Raw genomic sequence first — 26,156 nt, 5'->3', positions numbered from 1 at the left:
ATAGCTCAATCTGGGACAGGGCCTCATATTTCCTCCCTAAAAAGAATGGCTCAGGTATGGGAATCTCCCTCACATCCTCTGCAGTGAAGATTGATACAAAGAATTCATGTAGCTTCTCTGCAACGGCCTTGTCTTCCTTGAGTGCTTCTTTAGCATCTTGATTGTCCAGTGTCCCCACTGATTTTTGGCAGGCTTCCTGGTTCTGATGTACTTAAAAATTAACAGCAACTTTTTTTTAGTATTTTGCTAGTTGCTCTTAATCTTTTTCATCAGACAACCGTATCTGAAGTTTTAGCTTCTATGGTCCTGTGATAAGAATTTTTCCCCTAGCCTGACAGCAAATAAAGAGGATTAGGACATTTCAAAGAAATCATTCAGCTTCTTTGCATTAGGAACAAGGAGGAACAAATTGATATTATTATTATTATTATTATTATTCATCCTTCATTGTTCTGTTCTTGATTTTTTTCCCCTCCTCATTTTATATCCTTTCATGAAGTGATTTCATATGCTCTTATATCTTCAGTTGCCATCTCCATCCCAGTGACTCACGTTCACTTGTTTGCTCCTAATTTGTCTCCATCTGTTCAATTCTGGATCTTGGCCTGTCTCCAACATTTCCTCTTATTGGTGTGTCTCAGCTCAAGCTAACATAGCCAAAGAGCAATTCCTTTTCTTTCTTGAGAGCCACCACTTTCTCCATTTCTTTCATATTTGACAAGCACCAATCTCCCTGTTGCTTAGGCCTGTATCTTTGAGGTCACCTTTGACTTTTCCATCTCCTATGCCTCATACCTCTAAGGCACATCCAAATGCTGTCTCTTGTTCTTTCAAAATAGTTCAATAATCCATTTGTCTCTATCCATACACTGCAGTTGTGATAGTTCTTGTAATATTTACAATACCTACAAGAAAAGGTCTTCTCTCTGGACTCTTAGTCACAGGTGTTGTACAGATTTCCCATTCTTTCACCATTCCCCCATAAAAAATGCTGTCACCAGAATCCGATTTCTCACCCCTCAAGCTGACCATCTCATCCCTTCCACTCCCTCTTCCGCTTCATCAATCTTAAGATGTTTGTCTCATTTTCATTGTCCTGGATAGCTCAGTGGTTTGAGCATTGGCCTGCTAAACCCAGGGTTGTGAGTTCAAGCCTTGAGGGGGCCACTTAGAGATCTGGAGCAAAAATCAGTACTTGGCCCTGCTAGTGAAGGCAGGGGGCTGGACTCGATGACCTTTCAGGGTCCCTTCCCGTTCTATGAGATAGGTATATCTCCATATATTGTTATATTATTTCATGCTGCCGCTCAATGCCCCACTCTTCCAGTCCTCTTGCAAGCACTTCTTTCATGACACTCTGTGGAATGTTGTTCCTGAGTGAATCAACAAGACTGCTACTCTCTGTGTTCAGAGCCTTCTTGAACGTACACTGCTAGCAAAATATCTACAAGAAATTGACTGAGTGAGGGTAAACAGAGTAGGAATAAATCTATAGTTACCAACATGGCCTGTCAAGGATGGTCTGGGTGTACTTGGTCCTGCCTCAGCTCAGGGAGCTGGACTTGACTCCTCAAGGTTCCTTACAGCCCTACATTTAGATGATTATACTGCATAAGGTTAATTTTGAGGTGGTATAGTGTTTTATGCTACCATTGGTGGTATGTGACACATTCATGAGCTAGGAATGATAAGGTGGTAACTTTTGCAGATGACCATTCTGTAGGCTACTTGAGAAGATAGTGAGGCATTTCAGATGACTCTCAAAGCTAGTTGAATGGGCAACATGATGGTAGATGGTATTTAATGTTGACAAAGTAAAGCACGGTGGAAGTAATTATATGAACTATTCAGACACACCGCTGAGTTCTAATTAAGTGTAATTACACAAGAAGACAACCTGGGTATCATTGCAGACAGCTCAGTGAAACAAACGCTACACTGAGCAGAGGTTCAAAAAAAGCAAATACAATATTTTCAGTATTATACTTTTAATATTTTAACACTGAACATATTATAAAACCGTTACATAAATTGATTATAAATATTATAAAGCTTGTAAATAAATTCCTGGACCCCCCCCTTACTTGCAGTGTTCTGTTCTATCTAGTCACCTTATCTCAAAATATATATCAGAAATAAAGGGTCTAGGAAGAGGTGATGAAAATAATTAGAGGCATGGAAAGATAAGGACCATTTAAAGATAAATTGAGAGAGGATCATGTTAGAGGCATGCAAAAAAAAATGAATGGTATAGAGAAGGTAAATTGGGCATTCTTTCTCATACTAGAAAAATAAGGGTGAATTCTGTGAAATTGAAATGCAAACACATTAAAAATTGATAAATGGAGATATTTTTATTCAACTTATAATAAATCTGTGGAGTCTGTGGCTAGTGGATCTTGGTGAGGCCAAGATCTTAGTAGGATTTTGAAAAAATCCAGGTATATTAAATATTAAACCTGCATACTGCAGGATGTAAGTCACCCAGTAACTGATGGAGTTGTGAAGAAATATTCTATGTTAACCTTTGGGTGATTATTCAGTAACTGTCTGCTACATGGTTTCATGTGCCGTCATCTGAACCTTCTGGTAATAGACACTGTCAGAGACAGAATATTGACCTAGATGGACCACTGTTATTACATCTCCTAACAGGTGGTGTTTTTTGGTGTGCCACTGCTTCCACTCCATGGATAGTGTGTTATCAACACTGTGGTGACCCTAGCCTTCTCCCAAATATGAATTTTTTTTAGTTTGCTTCAAAAGCAGTGGATTGGTACTGTGACACTAGCACTCCACAGCCTTGACAAATAACTTTTCAGCAGCATTGGTATGTTTATGATTTGAAATCTAGCAAGTTATGTAAGATATTTGTGTTTAATACCTCATGTTCAGAGACTGTATTTAAGTAAGTGAATTGTTTCCTATTAATAAGGTGATAGATGTTGGTTAATTACCCGACTCTTCTATTTCCTGCCCAGTATGATGAATTGGTTCCTGCATCTCTGACAACCAAATATGGGGGATTTTACATCAACACGGGAACACTGCAATTCCGCCAGGCATCTGATTCAGAGGATGAAGACTTTGCAGAGGACAAAAAGCACAGGCCACCTAAAGTAAGTGATCTTAGTTTCTCTTCCTCCTGGAATTTATGGCTGATTTGAAAATCAGGAAAGGCTTCATAATCTGGCTACAACAAAACGAGAAGACTGAAAGCTTGCTGATAAAGAGATATACGTGATGCAGGGGTGAAAGTGGGCCGGTATGGCATACCGGTAAGAAGCCGGTACCAGCCCGTACCCAGCCGACGTTAAAGCGCTGCTGTGGCAAAGGACTCTCCGACAGGTACTACCGGCAGGGCTGCCGACTGGGCGGGGGCAAAAGGGGAAGGTGCCCCGGAGCTGGCGATTTAAAAAGGCCCCTCCCGGCTGCTGCTACTGCAGAGCGGCCAGAGCCCTGGGCCCTTTTAAATCACCGCTGGAGCCCCGGGCGGTGCGGGCCAGGCAGCATAGATGGGGTGGCTGGGGGAGGCTGACCCCCAGCCCTGCCCTTTCCACACGAAGCCCCACCCCTTCCGGAGGCCCGGAGTCGGCCCCCCGTACCGATAAGAATTTAATATTACTTTCACCCCTGATGTGATGTCAATCTCATTACACCTGTACCCCGATATAACACTGTTCTCGGGAGCCAAAAAAATCTTACTGCGTTATAGGTGAAACCGCGTTATATCGAACTTGCTTTAATCCGCCAAAGTGCGCAGCCCCGCCCCCCCCCCCCCCCCCCCCCCGGAGCGCTGCTTTACTGCGTTCTATTCGAATTCATGTTATATTGGGTCGCGTTATATCGGGGTAGAGGTGTATCTTGCTGCTCACGTATAAGGGGTTGGGACGTCACAAGGTTTCCTAACATAAATAACCTGAGATTTCTGCAGGCTATTCAGCCTTCAAAAGCTATGCAGCGGTTTAAAGCTGGCAAACAAATTGGACCCATACCATTTTAAAAAACTTGTTGAAGTCTGCTCATGTTATTTCGATAAAAACCAGCATCGCCATATAAAAGAAAGTTCAATGTGAATTCCTCAAGATAACATTTACAATTTCATGAAATTTTGCAAGATTAAAATTGTTCCTAATGCCCAAAAAAGTCTTGGAAAAACGTTCCCAAAATATTTCTCTTGAATATGTTACTTAAATGTAGTTCTGTTCTGAAAAGTGACTGCTTTTTATTAAAATTTACACTGTCTGTTTCTGTCTCTGGCTGGTTACAACTCATTCTAGAATCTGTTTATACTACCCGTTGGATGGGGCCAATGGGATTGCATGAGTTCTGTGTCCTTCCTAGAATTCTCCATCTTGTCTGATGTTGTTGCCTGCTGCTGGAATTTCTCTTTACTTGGCAGAACAGTTGTGGAACCAGACATAATGTCTTTTCCAAGGCTGTTGTTGAATACATTCAATTATGTATCTTTTTAATTTTAAAAAAATACGTTGTTAATGTTCAAGTATTGCCATACACTCCAATAGCACAAGGGTGGAACCTTATTCACATAGCTGGAGTAGCGTAACATAGGTCGACTTTACCCGTGTAGTGAAGACAAGCCCTTAGTCTAAGAACACTTATGTCTAATTTGTCATCTGAAGTGGTGAGAAGCAAAAAGAAAGTACGTAAGAAAATATGTAATTGAGGCCTTGAGCTCTTGGTGGGCTAAACAGGTGAAGGAGTGCCCTTCACTCTTTTTTTTTTTTTTTAATACAGTTGCTTAATAGTGATGATGTCAGATCTGAATTGCTAGACATGAGGCTGAAGCACTTATTATTGTATAAAAACATTGTAGAGCAGAGGTAACGCTATCACCTTTTTGGTTCTTTAGGTATCCAAACTAAAAGAAGGAGAGGACCGTGGGATTAAGAAGCGGAAGCGGAAAGAGGAGGGCACAGAGAAGGAGAAAAAGCCTCGGAAAATGAAAGTTCCTAAGCAGCTGGGGTAGGTCGGTCTGTCAGGTTTTTAAAGGAGAGGGCACCTCACTGCAACAAGAGAAGCAATAGCTTAATGTCCCCTCATCCCCTGTTCAGTTTGTTTGCCAGTCTTGACTTTTTTGCTGAATATAGTTAAACATAAATAGGGTAGGCAGAATTTGAGTTTTATTTTTTAATTTTGAGGGATATGGATTTTTTTAAAAGCTTTTTTTAGATTTTTATCAATTTAAATTTTCACAGCTGTGGAAAATTATGGAAGGGGTCAAACAATTATTTAATGACAGATGGTGAGATTCAAAAAAGTTAATGCTTTATCACTGTTGGAAAAAAATTAACATCACATGTCAAAATATACAACGGAAATACCCTTAAATCAGACTTTAATAAGTTCACAAACTTCATTTTTCTTACTTTGCCTATCTGAATTTCCATTATTATAGATAGAAATATTTTTTTCGTGGGTTTGTGTATGGAGAAATCGACGTTGGCTGACACTTACCGATAAAAATCTAATCCTTCCAAGCCTAAATGTAAAGTTGTGACATGTGAATATCAAAAGAACAGTGAGGGAGTGGGCTAGAAGTGGGATCAGTCTATTGTACTAAAATGGATATATGTTGCTGTTTTAGGGCTAGGGCAGTGGTGTGTGTCTGGGTGTTAGTGGTACAGCCTTTATATAAGATTTTTCAGTCCCTATCCTGGGACTTCCTAGAGTTAGCACAATAATGGAGTTTATATCATACTTCCCAATTTAAAACTCCTTTTTCAGGGGCTTAAAATAATGTGACCATAAGTTTTTTGTAAAAATTGTTCTGGGCTGCAGCTTTACAAGCAATATCTCTGCTCAATTAGTCAAGTTTGATTTATAAATTTTACTTTTACCATTCCTATTTAAAAAAACGAACAAACCAAAAACTTGTGTGGAGAAAGTCAGTTGCCTAAAGTTGGAAGGAAACCCAAGTGTGACAAGATTAAAATGCAAGTTTGAGACTGTTCCTCTCAGTAATAGTTGAAACTTAAGAAAACAGAAATTTGTCATGTAATTAGTCTATAATAGAATATGATGTTGGGTTTATTTTAGTTGCTTGGGTAACTAAATGGGCACTGATCTAGTTTTCTGTCCAAAATTTTATTTTCCTTTTGATGAAGAGTGGGGGAGAATTTTACAAAATGTAATATGGACAAAAATGTTTTCACCTAAATAAGAAAAATATGAATATTTTTCCTCTACATTTATACTGCAGTATTGTCAACCGAGAGAATATTAGTGTATGCGAATCAGAAAGTGAAAACATGCAGGCTAGTGTGTCACTGAACAACCTGAAGCCTCCATCCCGCAAAGACTTATGCATGTTCTTAATTTTACACACTCTGAATAGTCCCATTGATTTCCATGGGACTACTCACTAGTGCATGAAGTTAAGCATGCGCACAAGTCTTTGTTGGTTGGAGGCTTCAGTTTTTAATTTCTGGCCCATCACTCTGCTTCACTTGTGAAAATTTGAATAGCTTTAATTGTTTTAATAATCTAAAGTGGTGATATTAATCAGAAGTACCGTATATACTCATTCATAAGCCAAATTTTTTTTAGTGAAAAAGGGACGCACCAGAGAAGGGGGTCAGCTTATGAACGGGTATAGAGAGGGAGAGGTAGGACACAGCCCCTCCCCCCAACAGAGGGAGCAAGGAGAGGCAGCCCAGCCAGCAGAGACAGAAGGGAAGAGGTGGGGCCAGAGTCTCTCTGCTTCTGGCCACCACGCTGCTCTTCCCCCAACCTCCAAAGCAGCTGCAGCTCCGGGGCTGGCAGGCTGCAGCTGTGCCACTCGGCCCCGCCCCCCAGAGCAGGCTGTGGCTGCACTGCCCGGCCCGGAACGTGCTGCAGCCATGCCGTCCAGTCTGGCCTGCCAGAGCAGGCTGCTGCCGCGCTGCCCAGCCTGCCGGAGCAGCTCCAGCCAGGTCAGAGACATCCTCCCTTGATAAGGTGGGAAGGGATGGGATGGGGAGAGTGTGGAGGTCCCAGGCTAGGGGGTGGGGTCATGTGGAGGGTGGTCACAGGGGTTACTCCCCTGACTCCCAGCTTCTCCCCCCCCCACCCCCCAAAAAAATTTTCCCCACCAGTTGCTGTCCTGGCCCATCAGGGTAAGCAGCTGGTGCGCTGGGACACTTTGTTTACTTAGGTTTACCTCCCTGCCTGCGGACACTCAAGGTAAACAAACCATCTCGGCCCCCCCAGCAGCTTATCCTGATGGCTCGGGAGCCAAAGTTTGCTGACCCCTGAATTATAGGGTCGGCTTATGAATGGGTTATAAAAATTTTCCATTTTTACTTATCCATCTTTGTGGAGGTCGGCTTATAAACGAACCGGCTTATGATCGAGTATATACGGTATATGTATTACTCAAGGTATTAAAGGCTTGCAAAATGAGGCCTTTAAGTTCAAAGATTTTGTTCTTTTTGGATGAAGAACTTTAAGTAGTTATGTAGAATGGAAGTTTTGGACATAGGACATTTTTTAAAATGCCAATATATTGCTATCATAACTCTACCATTCCCAGCTTCAGTATTCCTTCAGCATGATTTTTATCATAAGGAATTTAAGCAGTCTTCTACAAGATAAAATCTTAAATCTGAAGAGTGATGTAAACCTAGGTGGTGTATATACATATACTTGTGTAATTGTCTCATCCATTAATATCTGCTTTTGTATACCATGGTGATAGGGTTTTCAGAGAGCCTAATGTACACAGACAAATATAGAAATAGAGTTATGACACTCTCTGTGCTGTTAGTCCAAAAAGGAGTTTGTTTCATGCTGTACTAATAGCGCCATCTTTAGCTAAGGTTACACAGCCATTTTGATTATAAAGACCCTGTTTTCAATTGCTTAGTTATAAGTATGCCAAATTTTAGCCATATGGGCTGAAATTTCCCATGCTGGGTGCCTTCCTCCAGCTGGCTTTTTTGTTTGTTTAAGTTTCAGCAAAAATGGTTCAGTAGTTTGTGAAAATAAGATTAGGAAAAAGTAAGTGGTTTTGCCCGTGTTAAAATCAAATCCAAAAACTGTGTCATTGAGAAGTTTAGTGCCACCATGCTTTGGAACAGTGACTGGAAATTTGGCAGGGGTGTCATCCTGGCCTTGGATGTGTCTTTCACTGTTCCTGTAATTAAACCACACACATTTGTCCAAGTTCTAAAGATCTGAAAAAAAAAAATCTCAATTCATACATGCTCAATAGAGTCTTGTTGGAGTTTGGCAGCTAAATTCTGCAGAGCGGCAGGGACTGAGCAAGACTTACTCTGCAGTTGCTACTTCTGGCTGCAGTGGCACTGAACAGATGACTTCAAAAAGGGAGACTGTCTCTCTTTATAGTCTGTGTTCCCATTGTTGGGGCTCAGGCAGCAAGGAGGAAAAAGCCTTCTGACTTGAATGCAGAGGGGATGAGAACTGGACCTGGGATGGGTGGCAGTAGAGGGAGTAGATTGGGACAAGAGGATGGGGGGAGACTGGGGCTGAGATAGAACTGTGGAAGTAAGAGCTTGCCTTCTGGGGGAAGGAGACTGGAATTGGGAGCCAGCTGTGGGGAAGGGAAATGTGGGCATGAGAAAGGATTGGGAACCAGTTCAGGGGGAAGACTAGGATTCAGAGCCATTGCAGCAGGGAAGAGAGATCACATGAGTAGCCAGTGGTAGGTTGGGGGCTAGGACTGGCTAGGTAAGGAAGTAAGGGGACTGGAGTGAAGAAACTGGGAGTGGGAGCTGAGGTGGAGGAATGAAGACTCAGACATGCTGTTCAGAGGGGAGGCTAGTACTTGCTAGGTGAGAAGACTGAGACCGTGCTGAGAAGCTAGAGGGAGGATACTGATACAAAGAGCTGGTGGGGAGGTCAAAGAGAAGATCGGGATAGGTATAACTTGGACAGCTTGGGGCAGAAGGAGTCAGGCTTGAGGGGGACCATTAGAGTGCACTCCCCTCCAGAACCTGGAATGTAACCCAAAATTCCCAAACCTTCCATTACCTCTGCTGTCAGCAAATATCTGTGAACTGTATTAGCAGTGTTTCTTATCCACTTCTAGTGGCTGGTCCGTATACATGATGACAATCTGATAGTGCTATCAGTAACTCTGTTAGCTTAAGTGGCAGAGATGTGTGTTGTGAATCTAAAGGTTCCAACTCTGTTATTGCCACCGGTTCATCTTGGTTCCACATGATGGAATGTCTGGTTTTTTCAGTTTGTTTTTTTAAAAACCAAAGGGATTGCACACAACTTAAAGTTAAAAGAATGTTAAGTTTGCAAAGATAGGCACTCAAGTTAGCAAATGCAGAATGAAGGTTACCTGTGCAATCATAATTTGGTCCCCTTGTCCATATGTGTTATAGCCTTTAGTTACGTGATCACATATTATATGACTTTGTAAATGACTGGAGGATCGCTAATGTGATGCCAATTTTTAAAAAGGGGTCTAGAGGTGATCCTGGTAATCACAGGTCAGTAAGCCTGACTTCAGTACCAGGCAGACTGGTTGAAACAATAGTAAAGAACAGAATTGTCAGACACATAGATGAACATGATTTGTTGGGGAAGAGTCAACTTGATTTTTATAAAGGAAAATCATGCCTCACCAATCTACTAGAATTCTTTAAGGGGGTCAACAAGCATCTGGACAAGGGGGATCCAGTGGATATAGTGTACTGAGATTTTCAGAAAGCCTTTGACAAGGTTTCTCACCAAGGGTTCTGAAGCAAAGTAAGCTGTCATGGGATAAAAGGGAAGGTCCCCTCATGGATCGGTAACTGGTTAAAAGATAGGAGACACAGGGTAGGAATAAATTATCAGTTTTCAGACTGGAGAGAAGTAAATAGTGGTGTCCTCCAGGGGTCTGTACTGGGACCAGTACTATTCAACGTATTCAGAAATGATCTAGAAAAAGGGGTAAACAGTGAGGTTGCAAAATTTGCAGATGACACAAAACTATTCAAGATAGTTACGTCAAAAGCAGACTGCAAAGAGCTACAAAGGGATCTCACAAAACTGGCTGACTCAGTAACAAAATGGCAGCTGAAATTCAATGTTGATAAATGCAAAGTAATGCACATTGGAAAATATAATCCCAACTGTACATATAAAATGATGGGGTCTAATTTAGCTATTACCACTCAGGAAAGTGATCTTGGAGTCATTGTGGATAGTTCGCTGAAAACATCCACTCTGTGTTTAGCGGCAGTCAAAAAAGTGAACAGAATGTTGGGAATCATTAAGAAAGAGGTAGATAAGAGAAAATATCATATTGCCTCTCTATAGATCCATGTTATGCCCACATCTTGAATACTGCATGCAGATGTGATTGCCCCATCTCAAAAAAGATATATTAGAATTGGAAAAGGTTCAGAAAAGGGCAACAAAAATGATTAGGGGTATGGAACGGTTCCCATATGAGAAGAAATTAATAAGACTAGGACTTTTCAGCTTGGAAAAGAGATGATTAAGGGGGATATGATAGAGGTCTATAAAATCACGACTGGTATGGAGAAAGTAAATAAGGAAGTATTATTTACTCCTTCTCATAACACAAGAACTAGGAGTCACCAAATGAAATTAATAGGCAGCAGGTTTAAAACAAACAAAAGGAAGTATTTCTTCACACAATGCACAGTCAACCTGTGTGGAACTCCTTGCCAGAGGATGTTGTGAAGGCCAAGACTATAACAGGGTTCAAAAACGAACTAGATAAATTCATGGAGGATAGGTTCATCAATAGCTATTAGCCAGGATGGGCAGGGATGGTTTCTCTAGCCTCTGTTTGCCAGAAGCTGGGAATGGGTGACAGGGGATGGATCACTTGATGAGTACCTATTCTGTTCATTCTCTCTGTTGGAAGACAGGATACTGGGCTAGATGGACCTTTGGTCTGACCCAGTATGGCCATTCTTATGTATGATTAGTAGACTATATATAGCTATAAAACAGAATAGTGTTTGTGCATCTACTTTACAAGTCTCAATAATGCATTATAGTGGCTGTTGTCATTGAGATAAAACTTCTTATGGATGGGAAGGTTGTTTTGAGTTTCTTCTCTCCCCAATTTCAGAGCAGCAATACAGATGCAAAGTTGAGACTGGATTGTTGCTCAGACAGAAATTTGCCGTCTAGGTAGGTGTACATTAACGAATTGCATGGAGAAGGCATGTCTATTCTGCCCTGCATGTTGGAGTAAGGGGATGCGAATAGCAGTGTATACCAAAAAGCTGTGCTTTCTCTCTCCTATGAGGATGCTGGGGTGCAATCTTAAAGGTCCCGAGTTCACACTAATATAGATGTGAGTTCACGCCCACAGCATCTCCATGGGGGAGTTACAGAGCCGCACTTTGGTACATACTGCTATTCACATCTCCTTAGTCTGAACGGTGGGGCATTATAGACATGCCTGAAGTTTGGCATCAGAATTGTATACCTTAGCTGGTGATTTCCACAGTTTATTTTTTATAATAATTGTTCTCTGTAGTAGCACTTCCAACCATAACTGTTAGCTAATGAAGTTCTTGTTTGGGAAACCCAGGGTTTTGCATTAGTAATTTAATGTTTAAATATCCGTAGTAATGCCACAAAACCTTGAGCAGGGAAGAGAGAAGCAGGAGAAATTAAGTACAATAGAACCTCAGAGTTACGAACACCAGAGTTACGAACTGACCATTCAACCACACACCTCATTTGGAACTGGAAGTATACAATCAGGCAGCAGCAGAGACCAAAAAAAAAAAAAAAAAAAGCAAACACAGTACAGTACTGTGTTAAATGTAAGCTACTAAAAAAAAGGGGGGGAAGCAGCATTTTTCTTCTGCATAGTAAAGTTTCAAAGTTGTATTATGTCAACGTTCAGTTGTAAACTTTTGAAAGAACAGTCATAATGTTTTTTCAGAGTTACAAACATTTGAGTTATGAACAACCTCCGTTCACAAGCTGTTTGTAACTCTGAGGTTCTACTGTATGCAAAAGGAGCCTGAAGTCCATGAAGATCAGCACCTCTGCTCTGCCCAGGGCCCCTTACCAGCAATATTTTCTCTTCTCTTTTCTCTTCTTCTCTTTTCCCTTCCCTCTTTTTCATGTCATGAAGTCTCCTTTTTTTCATTTCGCCCGTCTCTTTGTGCCCTTGCTTTCCTTTGCTCCATTCACATTTGTTAATGGCAGGTGCATACAGAGGCTTGCAGTGAGAAAGGAAACTATATAGAAAGTGTTGCTAGAAAGGTAAAGTGGAAAGCAGTATTGTTGCTCTTTATGCCTCCAGTCTCCTCCTCCCCGCATTTCTCCATGCCTCTCCTATACCATTCCCTGTAGTTTTCTAACAGTGTATATCGTCATCAGATTTCATGTGTAAAGATTTCAGTGCTGAATGTTTCAGTGCTTGAAGTGCTGTGATACTCTGGCATTCATGCACTAGTGAAATCCTAACATGTTAAATGTAGCGTTTGAGCGCCAACTTCAAGTAACTCATTGATGTTGAGCTCTAAGATGATACTGAATTCCAGGTTGATAATGCCAAATAAGACAGCATTTGAGGCACTTGCAGGATGTTTTTTTCTAATGCAGACTTTTCTCCTCTGATTCTTCATTTTCTCGCTGTAGTGTATTCCTTTTTACATCTATTCCTTTTTACTTCTGCTATATGTTGTCATTCCTTTATTTATCTCCTAGTCTACTATTTTTCATCTTTTCACCATGTTTCTTCTCGTGTACGTCTTCTGTTTGCTCCCTGCCACTCCACCAGCCCTTCTTTCCACAACTAGACTCTCCTGTCCTGCCTGCTCCCGTTACATTTCATAACCACATCAGGTTTCCCTTCTCAGTAAATCTCTGTTAACCTCTTCAGTCCCTACCTTCCTGCTCCAAGCATCCATCCTATCCAGTCTTCCTACCAATGCAGGCTTTGTTAGTTGAGACTTAAAAATATGTATCCAATGGGACAGTGTCATGTTTTCTGTTATCTGATCCTGGAGAACTTTTTATAGTCCTCCAAAATCTTAAATATTTGTAACAAACAGGTAAGGTAACTAAACTATCTTTTAGTTTGATCCTTCCTAGTCTCTCTGGATAGTACATAAAGATAAAGATTCTTAGATTGACTCTTGGTAAATTCTCCATGAACTAAAACTGACCTGTTTGTGAGTGTCTAAGAATTAACTCTGAAAACCTGCTATTGCTTATAACGTGCTAAAAAAAAGTAATGAGAAATCGAGGAAATATATAGGAACTTCATTTTGATTGAGTAGGATATAAACATTAATTCTACACTTTCAAAATTCTTAGGAAACATTTCTGCCATATGATAGTTAAACATACCAAATCAAAAGCAAACTGGTCACCATTCAAATGGTTTGGAAGGCAATACAGAAAATAGCTTTAGAATATAAGTTTAGACTCTTGTCTTAACTATGGCGTCTACTGATTCCTCCATAATTTGCTCTTCACCATTCATAAGGATAAGCTTTACTTTGTTAATACTGTATTGTGTGCAGGATTTAGTAGTGGTGGATGATGAAGAGATGGGCAGCATGGAAAAGGAGCAGTTTGGTTGGCAACGAGGTCTATAATGTTTTGATTGGGTAAAAATCTCATGGTGCATGCACGCAAGGCTGACTTTGCTCTTCTTCCCCACTGGTTATTTTTGAGCTGTTGTGAATTCCCACATGCTTGCAGAAAGTGACTTTGGCATTGGCAGTTGTATGTGTTCTAACAAAAGTTTCCATTCTCTGCAGAGTAATGGCTTTAAATTCACACAAATCTGAAAAGAAGAAGAAGAAGTTATACAAGGACTCGCTTTCTTTGGCAGCCATGATCCGGAAGTTCCAAAAGGAGAAGGAAGCCCTGAGGAAGAAAGAATCCAATCCAGAACCCCCAGTGACTATTGCCACCTCCACCCCTAGTAAAGCCCCTTCCTCCTCTGCTACCACAGGAAATGATGTCTCAGACTTGAACCTCAGGGTTACCGATCCTGTCCTCTCCATTTTTGGTAGCACAAATGAGCATGAGCTCCTGCAGGAAACCGAAAGTGCCCTGGAGATTCTGGGAGAGATTGACTTTGACAAGCTGCTTGACGGCACCTCTAATGGCAGCCCACTGTCTGAGCCATCAGGAGAGAATGGAAGTGCCACTCAGCCAACCAACACCTCTCAGGTCATGACACCAAAGCAGGTGCCTGCCCTCCCAGAAGGCCTGCCTGTCCTTCTTGAAAAGCGCATTGGAGACCTACGAATAGTAAGTGTAAACTCACTGGTAGGGGATTGCATTCAGGGACCCTTGAGAGCCGAGAGGAATAGTTACAGTCTAAGCTGCGATGTCATACCCTTTAAATGCTGGTAGAAATATCAGGAAGGGATCATAATTGTTTGGTTCACCCCCAGGGACTGAGAGTAAGATTAAGTAGATGAAACTAAGCAAAGATGATGTAGGTTGAATATAAAGGAAATATATGCCAGAAACAAGATCTATTGTTTAATTTATTTCACCTCACAATAGCTTGTGGAATGCTTTCTATAGGGAAGTAGTGGGAACATCATTGCTTGAGCTAAAATGACTAGACAAAACAGTTGAATATTCTGTACAGAAAAATCCAGCACTAGTGAGGTTTGGGCTTGGATAGTCTAGATAACTTAATAAATCTTTTCCATCTTTAACTCCTAATTCCTTGCTCATTTATTTTGCTGATAATGTCTTTTTATTCCTGCCCTTCTTGCCAAGTTCAATCAGGAAGGAGTAAACCTGTGATATTTTTAAAGAGACTTTCCCACTTTGTGTCAGGGAGAGACACTTGAAAATATGTCCTTTCAGTTTCAGTGGTAATTTTTAGAACTTTGACTCTTTTGCTAATTTTAATGATTTCTGAACATTTTCATTTGTAGAGGTAGGAAGGAGGACAGAATCCAAGTTCATTCACAAAGATACTGTCAGATTTAAAATCTTTGAGGATTTAGTTTTTTTAAAATCTAAGTTATTTTATTGTCACCTTAATCTTATTGAAACTGAAAATATTAATTTTTTCACCATGCTGCTTATTTACCGTGTGCATATCAATTTGAAGGATGAAAAATAAACTAGTCAGTTTTTCTTTGTGTGATTACATGCCCATTCCACTTCAGGGGTGTGTGCACCCAGTGCAGAGTCAATTTTTTCCTTCAAGGATACCCATTGAGGCGGCACATGCATCCCCAGCTACCCTGCACTGCTGCATGGTAGTATAGAGGGTGGGGCAGTACCTTACTGCCCATGACAGTTGTCATGCAATTGCAAGTTCTGTCCTTCTATTTATATATAACTTGTACCCATTTTTATTAGTTTAGTAGTTTATAGTGTTAGCGATGGTTATAAGTTTTTCTTTTAAATGTTTTTCAAAAACTTCAGTTCCCATTACTGGGAACCATACTAGGGCATGTCTTGGTCACTAGGATTTAAGCCCTGCTGCTCCTGCAAGGAGCTGATGCCACTGAGTGACTTGCATTCCTGTTGCCTGAAGCATCTTGGGGAGTTGCACTTCAGGGATCAGTCTCAATTTTGTAGGGACTTTAAACCTAGAACCAAGAAAGACAGGACAGGTAGACTTAAATTTCTCCTTATGGAAGAAGCGCTGTACCTTCCTGCTTCAAATGGATGCTGAGTGTTTTGGCTTCAGTGAGGAGCACTTGACCTGTATTGTCTGAGTCTCTGCACTGGTCACCTTTTCCAGTGCTGAGGAAGCAACATCGCAGGTCTGCCTCCAAAGGGAGAGGGAGAATCCGTGGCACCAAAGTTCAGCAGGCATGCAGATAATGGAAGTAAAGAGCACTCGAAGCTGAGACACTCCATGAGGCAATCATCTGCTCAGGCAGGACTGTCGAATCTGGCACAGGCACTGTCGCATCCAGCCCCTGAAGTGGCAATGTGAAGCTCCTCTGTGCTATCTGTATTGACCCATCAACCAGAGGCAATCTTCGTGCCATCAACTCCAGTGGCTTATACTGCTGCAAGTGACTTATTGAGCCTCTCGGTACCGTTGTCTCAGGTGGTGTAGGAGACCTCTTATCTGGTACCAAAGACCACAGGTCAAACTTTGCCAGCTACTACAATACAGACTTTGGTACCATGGGCGACTCTGGATATCCAAGAACCTCATTGTGTGGTGCCATCAAGAGGGAAGCTGGAGATGATTTCTCTGGTACCATCATCCCAGGACTTCCAATGCTGATCACCAGCATGAACATGAACAGTGCCTCCCTTCCTTCTTGGTCAGAAGAGACTGGTTCATCTTCGGACTATGAGGTCATGTCCTGTATTTCTTCATTCCCCTCTGAGATCTTGACACCCTGGCAGCCAGAGCAGGGTCTGTCCTGACTGACCTGTAGCGATCCATGGCCTGGAAGTAATTAGGCTCCTGGGCCTAACCAATTGCTGTTTTGGAACCCTTGAGAATTTCCGCCTACTTCCAGGTCCTTTCCATGCCCACTCCATTCTGCTTCATCAAGAAAGGTCAAGTACCATCCCACCAAGGAGAGCATGCCTGGTACCAGGCTCAGTACCACGCAGGAGGATGTTGCTCAGGGGAATCTCCCTTTTGAAAAGCCAGGAGAGGGTCTACCTCAGCCAATTTTGGCTTCATCCTGTTCACCACCTGATGAGGCAGTGGTTTCAGAGGATTCGTCACCCCCAGCTGTTGACTATTTGGCCCATCAAGACCTTTTAAAAAGAGTGGCTTCCACCTTGAATATCCAGGTGGAAGAAGTTTGAGTCATCCCACAGGCTGATAGACATTTTAGCTACTGCAGGACCTTCTTGGGTGGTGCTTCCAATTAATGAAGTTATTGTGGAGCCCACCAAGGTTTTGTAGCAAACTCTGTCTTCCCTTCCTCCCACAGGAAAGCTGGCCAAGTACAAACCCTTCAAATGTGTATGGAGAGGTGTGTGTGGGAGTGGGGGTTGTTTTTCCTCCTCCTCAACCAGCTTTGACCCTGGTTACAGATGCTTCCGTCCTCGGGGCGGGCTCAGCTGGGTTCCCTGCAGGTGCATGGTTTGTAGTCTACACAGGATTTAACTCTGCATATAAATGACAGAGAATTAAGGGCCATTCAGCTGGCTTGTTGAGCCTTCCATTCCCATACCAAGGGAAGAAATCTGTGTATACTTACAGACAATACGGCAGCTACATTTTATGTGAACAGGCAAGGAGGGGCATGCTCAACTCTATGCCTAGAGGCAATCAACCTGTGGGACTTTTCCATCACCAATTAAATCAACCTCAAAACCTCTCACCTTCCATGCATGAAGGACAATTTGGCAGACCAGTTAAGCAGATTGTTTTACCAACCACCATGAGTGATCTCTGTCTAGGCATTTCCAAGTCCATTTTCCAACTGTGGGGGACTCCCCAGGTAGACTTCTTTGCAACGAAAGTCAATAGGCAATGTCATCAGTTTTGCTCTCAACAAGATCACAGCCTGGAGTCTCAGACACTTTTCTGTTACCCTGGACAAACCTGATTTTGTACACATTTCCTCCAGTTCCACTCTTTCCCAGAGTATTGTTAAAAATCAGATAGGATCATACAATGGATCAGACTTATAGCTCCAAGTTGGCCTTGGCAACACTGGTTTTCCACTTGATCAAAGTTAGTCACTCTGCCAGCAGACCCACATCTAATCTCTGTGGACCACAGTCACCTCCTCCACTCCAAACTGTGGGCCCTCCACGTGACAGACTGGATCGCTCTGTGGCTAACCTCCTAGGAAGAGGCTTGTGCAAGAGGAGTTAAGATATGCTTTTAAATCATAGAAAATAATCCACTGGGTATATTTACTTAGCAAAGAGGAAGGGATTCTCCATCTTGTCCCAGCAGAAATCTGTTTTCCCGATCCGGTTACCAATGCATCATATTCTGGATTATCTATTATCCCTAAAACATTCGTTTAATCAAACAAAGTCCATCTAGCAACTATTTCAGCTTTTCACCCTCTGATTGATAATCATTGTCTTTTCCAGCTCTGTTGCAATTAAGTTTTTGAAGGCTCTGGAGAGGTTGTACCACTTGAACTTGGTGTTGTCAAAACTAATGGGTGCTCCCATTGAACCTTTAGTTATATTTTCCTTGCTATATATCTCAGTGAATGTAGCCTTTTTGGTGGCAATCACCTCAGCCAGCAGATTAGGTGAATTATGTATTCTAATGAGGTGGGTGACATATCTTTTACTGGACCAATTTCTGTTGGTGTGGGACACAAGCTTTCGAAAGTTTGTCTCTCTCTCTCTCTCCAATAGAAGTTGGTCCAATAAAAGATATTGCGTCATCCACCTTGTGTGTCTAATATCCTCGGACCAACATGGCTACAACAACACTGCATATGTACTTTTTCTGGTCCTCTATACGTGATCTACAAGGACAAGGTTTACATGCATTCACATCCAAAGTTTCTTAGAAAGGTAGTGTCTCACTTGCATGTCAATCAATCAATATACTTATTTTCTTTCTTTCTGAAGCCTCATGCTCATAAGGACGAGGAGAGACACCACATTTTAAATGTCAGGAGAGCATTAGGTTTCTATTTGGACAGGACCAAAGAGTTTAAATCATCATAATTGTTTGTGGCAGTTGCTACTGTCAGAATAACATGTTGACTATGGAAATAGATTGGAGAACATTTTTCATTTTTTTAAAAATTGACATTCTCTATATAGTCAATTCACAACTGCTGTGTGATTATCACGTTATCTGTAGTCTCACATATTAGAATATCACACTTGCACAGTGCTCCAGGGATTCACAAGCACATCCTTTTTCAGTATCCTAACATGCTAAAAATAGCAGTGAAGATGCAGCAGTATGGGTTAGCAACGCATATACCCCGGGTCTCCAGGCCAGCTTGTACAGCCTGTGCTAAAGCCCATGCCACGGTGTCTTCACTCTTATTTTAGTCTCTTTACCCACATTAGCTTTAATCTAGCTATGCCTACCAGAGCTGCCAATCATACCTTCAATTTCAGTGTAGACTGAGATCAATGGGAAGGAGTAGGAGCAAGACCATCTTCCCTCCCACTCCCCATAGGGCTAGGAAGATACAGGAACAGAAGGAGGGAGCGCAGATAGGATCTCCACTCCATAAAACCAAAGCTGGAGAGAACACTGGACAGCACCATAGAGGAGGAAGTGGATGTGGCTCCTTGTCTGCATGATTCCTTCACAGGGGCTCCATCAGGAGCAGTGGAGATAGGTCCTCTTAGGAAGGCAGAGGATTTGCAGAGGAAGAGAATCCTTAATGAACTGAGAGGAGGGATTTCACTGTTGCTTCAACTGTTGGTATAATTTATTGAGTCGTGTTTTTTCCTTCAGGTGAACCACTGTCCCAGTATGATTTTATTTTTATTTTTTTTACGGGGGAGGATATCACTGCTGGTGGAATCTTTTGGAGGAGACATTAAAACAAAGGTCCTAATAACTTTTCATTGAAAGGTCCTTTGGCACTTTTAGCAAGAATGGGGTACTAACCCCAGAGACCTGACCACATTCTAAATTGAATGATTGTTTTGCCTATTTGCGCTTCTCCTGCAGTTTCAATTGGATATAGTAATATTCTTCACTTCCTGTTCTAAATAGTCATGTAGTGGTTTTGTATTTCACTGTTACGGTGGGTGTATTTCAGGACAGGGTGATATATGGCCATAAAGGTAGTTTGTATATTATTTAAGTCTGTAAAGATCTTTAGGGTAAAATGTGCTATAAATTTCTTGGTACTTTTATTGCTCTCCTTCCAGGCTGCCAAGCTGTTTGATGAAGAAGGCAGGAAGAAATTCTTCACACAGGATATGAACAATATTCTGCTGGAGTAAGTGTTCACCTCTTCAGTTCTGTATGTTCTGGGATGTTATCTTTAAATTACTCCTACAAAGACCTAAAGGAAACTAAACAAGTGGGGAAGACAAGTTAATCTAAGCCAGTTAGTGACCAGCTGAAGATCTGTACTGGTGACAAGAAGTTCCAATACAGAGATGCATCTGTATGGTTTATCCAGTGTAAAATATTTTTCAGTGCCCTTGGCCTTGAGTTTATTAGCAGAGTTCTGTGGAAGTGTGCACATCACTTCCCTACAGTCCCATGTTTTCATAAAATGAAATAATTTCAGATTTTATTAAGAAGGAAAAACCTAGCCCATTCTAATTCTCTAATCTTTGCAGCCCAGTGTCTGGTGTGGGAAGGTGATTTTTGTTTGGGGTGTTTTTGTATGGTGGGGAGGGTCTTATATGATCATAGTGTAGGTTGAAAAAGAAATTTTAGAAAATGTTGTCAGATTATTTCTGAATAAATGTAACAGCCACAGTTGATTCATTCATTCATGGCATGAAATTGGCAGAGTAATTGCAAATATGAATGGTATACAAAACCATGTTTAGTATTGCCAGGGTAATATGCATCATATTTTTCTGAATGTACTCTCATTGTTAGCTAATGGACTTTCATCTCTCTCTGCAAAAATTAGTCTTACTGACAAACCTATAGAAAAACACTCCACCCTCAATGTGTGTTTGTATGCATAACTAGAGTATTTAATGTATGTAAAGCTCCTTAGGTTTCTGCATAGTTTCCATCCTCACCCAGGATTGCCTCACTAGTTAGTTATCTCTTGTTTGTTTGTTTTGGTCAGTATTGAGCTGCAGTTACAGGAGATGAGTCCTATCGTCCGTCACAACGTGTACTCCCATCTTGAGGCTTTTGTGCCATGCAATAAGGACACACTGATAAAGCGTCTGAAGAAATTACACCTCAATGTCCAGGTAAAAGGGGAAGAAAGTGGCTTCTGCAGGAGTCATGTATGTAACAGTAAGAGCAGGGTGTGAGAGACTGAAAGCAAAGCTAGTTTGCCAGGTATATCAAGACCTTTATGGCGATGGACCTGCTTCATCTTGAAGGCTAGATGAGATTAGAAGTCAAGAAGGCTTTGGCTGTGCCTGGTTTCTAGCTCTGCTCTAATGGCAGATTACACAGTTAATAACACACAATGAATGGACACACAAATTGGGGTACCTGATTGTACAAAATTCCATGCAAATCAGTCATTATCATAACAGGAGGTTAGCCAATTTAACCCTTTTTGTGAGTCTGAATATGCTGCTTTCATAGAATCATAGGGTTAGAAGGGACTGCAAGAATCATCTAGTTTAACCCCCTTTTGTACTTATTATGACTGTTAGGTGATTTTCGTGCTCCATTTTCACAGTTGCTTTGCTTTTAAATATGCGTGTGTATATTTTCCCTTTGAAGATGAGTAAATGAAGGTATTTTGTGATCTATGATTGAATAGTAAAGCTGCCCTGGTGGTCTGTTTAATGCATTGCTACTTGTGTGAGTAGGTGGAGGAAGAACTCGGGACCACACCTTGTTCAGGGCCTGGAAGTGTTCCATGGAGGCAAAAGGCTTATCACCTGTGTGGTATGGGGGAGGGGCGGGGGCGGGAGAAGGAGTAGACAGTGCCACATGTTGCATGCTACAACGTCCTCTTGCTGGTTGTAGGAATGTTGTTAAAGTCGTTCTTGGCAAATGGTTGCAGTGGCCAGGGATAAAATAATTAAGAGCAGGGAAAATGGTAGGTGCATAATATAATATCAGCTTAACATTTGCTGGAGTTTTTTTGCTATGAAGATGATCATTCCTCAAAATTTGGCGGTCTTGCATATTGCCCGAATGGCTTGTGTACAACTGGGAATTTTTGGCCACCTTAATTTTAAATTACTTACTGGCAAGTGTTGGTACCCACTTCAGTCCATTTTTCTTACTTTTCTATCAAACTCTTTTAGCCCCTTTTTGGTAAAAAGGGTCATCTGAAGACACCAGGAAGTAATGCTGTGAGAAATGCATAAAGATAGAAATGTTTTTCTTTTTAGATAGGATATTTGCCTTTTTTATGTCTTTTGGTTCAAGAACATCTCAGCTGTATTAGCAATTAAACAGTATACTATTGTTTTGTATCATTGTTAACCATAATGTGGTAGTTCAGTGCCATTTTCGAGAACCATGTTGGAATTTCCCATGCTTTTTTGTTACTGCCATTAAGCAGGTATTGCTTGAACTGGTTCTAAAGTTTCCATATGTTTTGATGGGAATATTGATTAGAAATCACTCTTAATGCCTGATTGCAATCTCTGAGCAGCAGCTCATAAAACATCTTGGGTATGTCCTTTCCAGTGCATGTACCAAGATTACTTTGGTGTTTTTGCCCCTTCCAGGATGACCGTTTGAGGGAACCGCTGCAAAAGCTGAGACTGGCTGTCAGCAATGTCATGCCTGAACAATTATTCAAGTATCAGGAAGACTGTCAGGCTCGCAATCAAGCCAAGAATGCAAAGTGTGTACTTTTGAAGTCGGGATATTTGTATTTGGTGAGGGGATTCATGGAGGAAACATAGGTTAAATTTCCATGTTTCTCAATTCTGGGGTATAAATACTGCAAAGGCAATGTACTCAGACCATATAGGGGTGTAAAAGGAAATTGCGACAGTGCAAAGTACTCATTGATTCCTTCAGCTAATTAAGTAACACTGTCAATTAACTCTGAAAAGAATTCCCATTAAGTGACTTTGAGGTAAGATCTTAAGGATGGGAGGAAAAGGAGGCTGTAACATATCAAGAGTGGGAAACAAGAAGAAGATGGAATTGAGATGTATTTTTTTACGTTCTTGATTATTTTTGTCCTGATTATTAAAACTGTTACCTCTTCACTGCATGAGGGAAACTGATTTGGGCTTGGGGTTGGGTATAGGAGTAAGAATTGACTGGTGAGCATCCTCCATCTGTCATCACATTCACAACACTAGACTGGCAGTGTGCAGGCCTGAAGGAGTCTACACAACGTGCCCTGCCAGCCAGAGGTGGTGAGAGTCACATGGAGAGATGGGGTGGGAGGGTCTTGTTTGCCTCTTTGGGAACGGTGTAATGAGAACCTGAGGGCTGTGCCCCAATTTGTACAGCCTGGTAAGAGAGAATTCATGCCTTTCTTAGGGGAATACATCATGTGTCTGTGTCTTTAAGTCCTAATTCTCTCACAAAAAAAATTGTTCTAGATTGCAAGCAGAAGATGAACGAGAGAAAAATGGGTCAGAGGAAGATGATGATGAGAAGCCAGGAAAGAGGATTGTTGGGCCAAGAAAGAAATTCCACTGGGATGATACAGTGAGGTGTGACATAACATTGCCCTTTTTCACCTTGCAAAAGTTTTTTAACCTGCCTGTGGGGACGCTGAGCCACAGCACCATCTAATAAACAATCCCAGTCAGAAACAGACTCGATAGAGATTTGGGAAAGGGACAGGGGCAATTATAAATGGCTTTATAAAAAAGATAGGTATGAAGGAAGGCATCTCAGTTTCCCATGCAGCTTTGTTTCTGAAACTTGAGGGGTGAGGGACCTTAATCCCCACTCCAGTCCCTTTATACCACATAAAAATGCTGAAGCAGTATAAAAGGCCATCAGTTGTGTAAAATCCTGTATCCGGCCAAAGGGAGGATATCCCTGAATCAGGAATTTCAGAAGACAGTTGAAAGGCTGCATCCCAAGGACTCACCTTAAAAACTTTAATATAAGAGGATGTGCTGGGGGTGGGCCACATTACATAGCACTCTTGAGATTCTGGACAGCACCTGGAACCTCACCTGACATACTGATGACTTGTCTACTCCAGGAAATTTAACAGTTACTGAAAATTGTTTGTTTTTTTAGCAAATGGATCTCACTAAATCAGTATTTAAAAATGTTAAATCTCCCAGTCTAGGCAAGACTTAAATTCATTTCAGAGCAGAAACTAGCATTAGTGAAAGGTGCTGGATTTGCAGCTCTTGGACACTGATGAGGTCTTTGCCCATCTACATCTATGGCCAATATATCACAAGCTGACCTAGAGAGACTACCTCTAGGGTCAAGAAAGGAGTTCAGTTTTTGTCCCATTCATTCAGTCTGTCCACCAAGGCCTAAAAAGCAATTTTTCTGGTATAGCTCAGTGTCAGGTGCTTTAGTGACAGTAAAAAGACAAGGTCCCTGCCCAGATGAGCTTGCAGTCTCAATAAACAATGTACTGTGATGTGGAATATGGTGTATCAATAGAGCTTTTAAGCATCCTCTGTTCTAAGAAGAAATTGGAGCCGTGACAGACCAAGTGTGGGAGAACGTTCCAGACATGGGGATGCCATATAAAAGAGGACATGTTGTCAAGAACTGGAGGGCACAGAAGGCAGAGGGTGTTAGTCATAAGTCAGGCTGTATGTCTGTCACGGAGTCCGTGACTTCTCCAGTGGCACTCCGGGGCTGCCTGAGCAGATCAGGCAGCCCCTGGGCCAGTCGCACCAGCTGTTGTTGGGGCAGTCTTGGGCTACCGCACTCCCTCCACCCCCAGCAGCAGCAGTTTGGGTGTGGGAGGGGGCTCAGGGCTGGGGCAGAGGGTTGGGGTGTGGAGCGGCACTTACCTTCGGGGCGGCTCCCTGGAAGCGGCCGGCATGTCCCTGCAGCTCCTAGGCAGAGGGGTCTGGGGGCTTTGCACGCTGCCCCTGTCTACAGGCACCACCCCTGCAGCTCCCACTGGCTGCTGTTCCCGGCCGGTCGGAGCTGCGGTGCCAGAGCTTGTGGCTAGGGCAGCATGTGGAGCCCCCTTGGCCTTCCCTCCCCCTAGGAGCTCCAGGGATATGCTGTCTGCTTCCAGGGAGCTGCGTGGAGCCAGGTAGGGAGCCTGCCAGCCCCACCAACCCTCCCCTCTCAGCACCAGCAGGGGTCTTGGGCTGCATGCCTCCGCCCCGCCCCCATGATGGTCCTAGGCCACCCCCCTGCCCAAGTTTTAGTTAGGGGTATATAGTACAAGTCATGGACAGGTCATGGGCCGTGAATTTTTGTTTACTGTCCATGGCTTTTACTCAAAATACCCCGGACTAAAACATAGCCTTAGTCATAAAGCCTGGATGGAATTAAGAGGAAAGTGGAGAGGTGGGTCATCAATACCAGTTATAATGGTTGTCTTTTATATTAGCATCTTTCCTACAAAAGTGGACTGAGACTCATGAGCTCTTTTCACAGAGGGCAGTGAACAGCCCATTACATGGCAACAACTCTTCCATTCCTCAGTCTCTTTCTGCTGAGCATTCAAATTGACTTTTGCAGTTCATTATATGGTTCATGCCTGGCTTCTCTCTCTTTCTCAACAGGTCTTTGTTGTGTAACCTTGTCAAGATCAAGCTGGGATGCTATGAGCTAGAGCCAAATAGAAGTCAGTCTCCTGAGGATTACCTCAAGACCTTTATGGAGACAGAGGTGAAACCACTTTGGCCTAAAGGCTGGATGCAGGCTAGGTAAGCTACTTGCTTAGTATCTCCGATTGCCACTGTGTAACAGCTTCTTGAGTCTCACTTAGGGTGACATGCTTCTACAGACTGTTGGTATAAAGGACACTGTCATAATTTTAAAATACTGTAAATATCCTGTTACAGATAACATTTTAGGTCATTGAAGCTGAAAATTTAAAAACATCTAACTTTCATCACTGATGCAGTTTATTTTTTTGCATTTCACCTGGTTTGAACAATGTAGCTACTTCAGGTTTGCTCCTTCGCTCTTTTATACTAACATGATGCTATAATTTTTAGGTTCCCTTATGGCAGTGGTTCTCAAACTTTTGTACTGATGACACCTTTCAAATAGCAAGCCTCTGAGTGCGACCCCCCCCCCTTATAAATTAAAAACACTTTATGTATTTAACACCATTATAAATGCTGGATGCAAAGTGGGGTTTGGGGTGGAAGCTGACAGCTTGTGACCCCCCCCCCCCCATGTAACAATCTCGTGACCCCCTGAGGGGTCCCAACTCCCAGTTTGAGAACCCCTGCCTTATGGGGAATGTTTTGGTAAAGCATCTCCTAATTGAAATGAAATGTTCCTAAAAGTATTTAAATTATGTTCTGTAAGTCTCTTCTAAATATACTTAAATATTGTGCCACACTACATGACAGTGTCCCTTTAGAGGGTGGCTGGCAGGCATCTTTCACCTTACCTTGTTAAAGTAGTGAAGGTCACCGTAAAGTGACCAGCTGTGCTTTAAACTGTGCCAGTTACACTGGAACATAGTTGTAGGAAAATTGACAGATTTTACAAATCAAATTTGTTTCTGTATTTACATAGAATCTTGAGGGCTGGAAGA

The 26,156-nt window shown here is 42.0% G+C and overlaps 1 protein-coding gene across 1 annotated transcript in view; it reads left to right on the top strand.

Moving 5' to 3' along the window:
• Positions 1-26,156, top strand: part of UBN2 (ubinuclein 2) — a 94,675-nt gene that overhangs the window by 26,570 nt on the left and 41,949 nt on the right. The window contains exons 4-11 of the mRNA XM_024213112.2: positions 2,982-3,119; positions 4,874-4,986; positions 13,728-14,226; positions 19,744-19,814; positions 20,631-20,760; positions 22,210-22,328; positions 23,044-23,157; positions 25,168-25,311. Coding sequence (XP_024068880.1) covers positions 2,982-3,119; positions 4,874-4,986; positions 13,728-14,226; positions 19,744-19,814; positions 20,631-20,760; positions 22,210-22,328; positions 23,044-23,157; positions 25,168-25,311 — 1,328 coding nt within the window. The remainder of the gene's footprint in view (positions 1-2,981; positions 3,120-4,873; positions 4,987-13,727; positions 14,227-19,743; positions 19,815-20,630; positions 20,761-22,209; positions 22,329-23,043; positions 23,158-25,167; positions 25,312-26,156) is intronic.

Source organism: Terrapene carolina, unplaced genomic scaffold (genome assembly GCF_002925995.2).
Source record: "Terrapene carolina triunguis isolate 2854851 unplaced genomic scaffold, T_m_triunguis-2.0 Scaffold1018, whole genome shotgun sequence".
Lineage (NCBI taxonomy): Eukaryota > Metazoa > Chordata > Testudines > Emydidae > Terrapene > Terrapene triunguis.
This window is presented reverse-complemented; position numbering and strand designations above follow the sequence as displayed.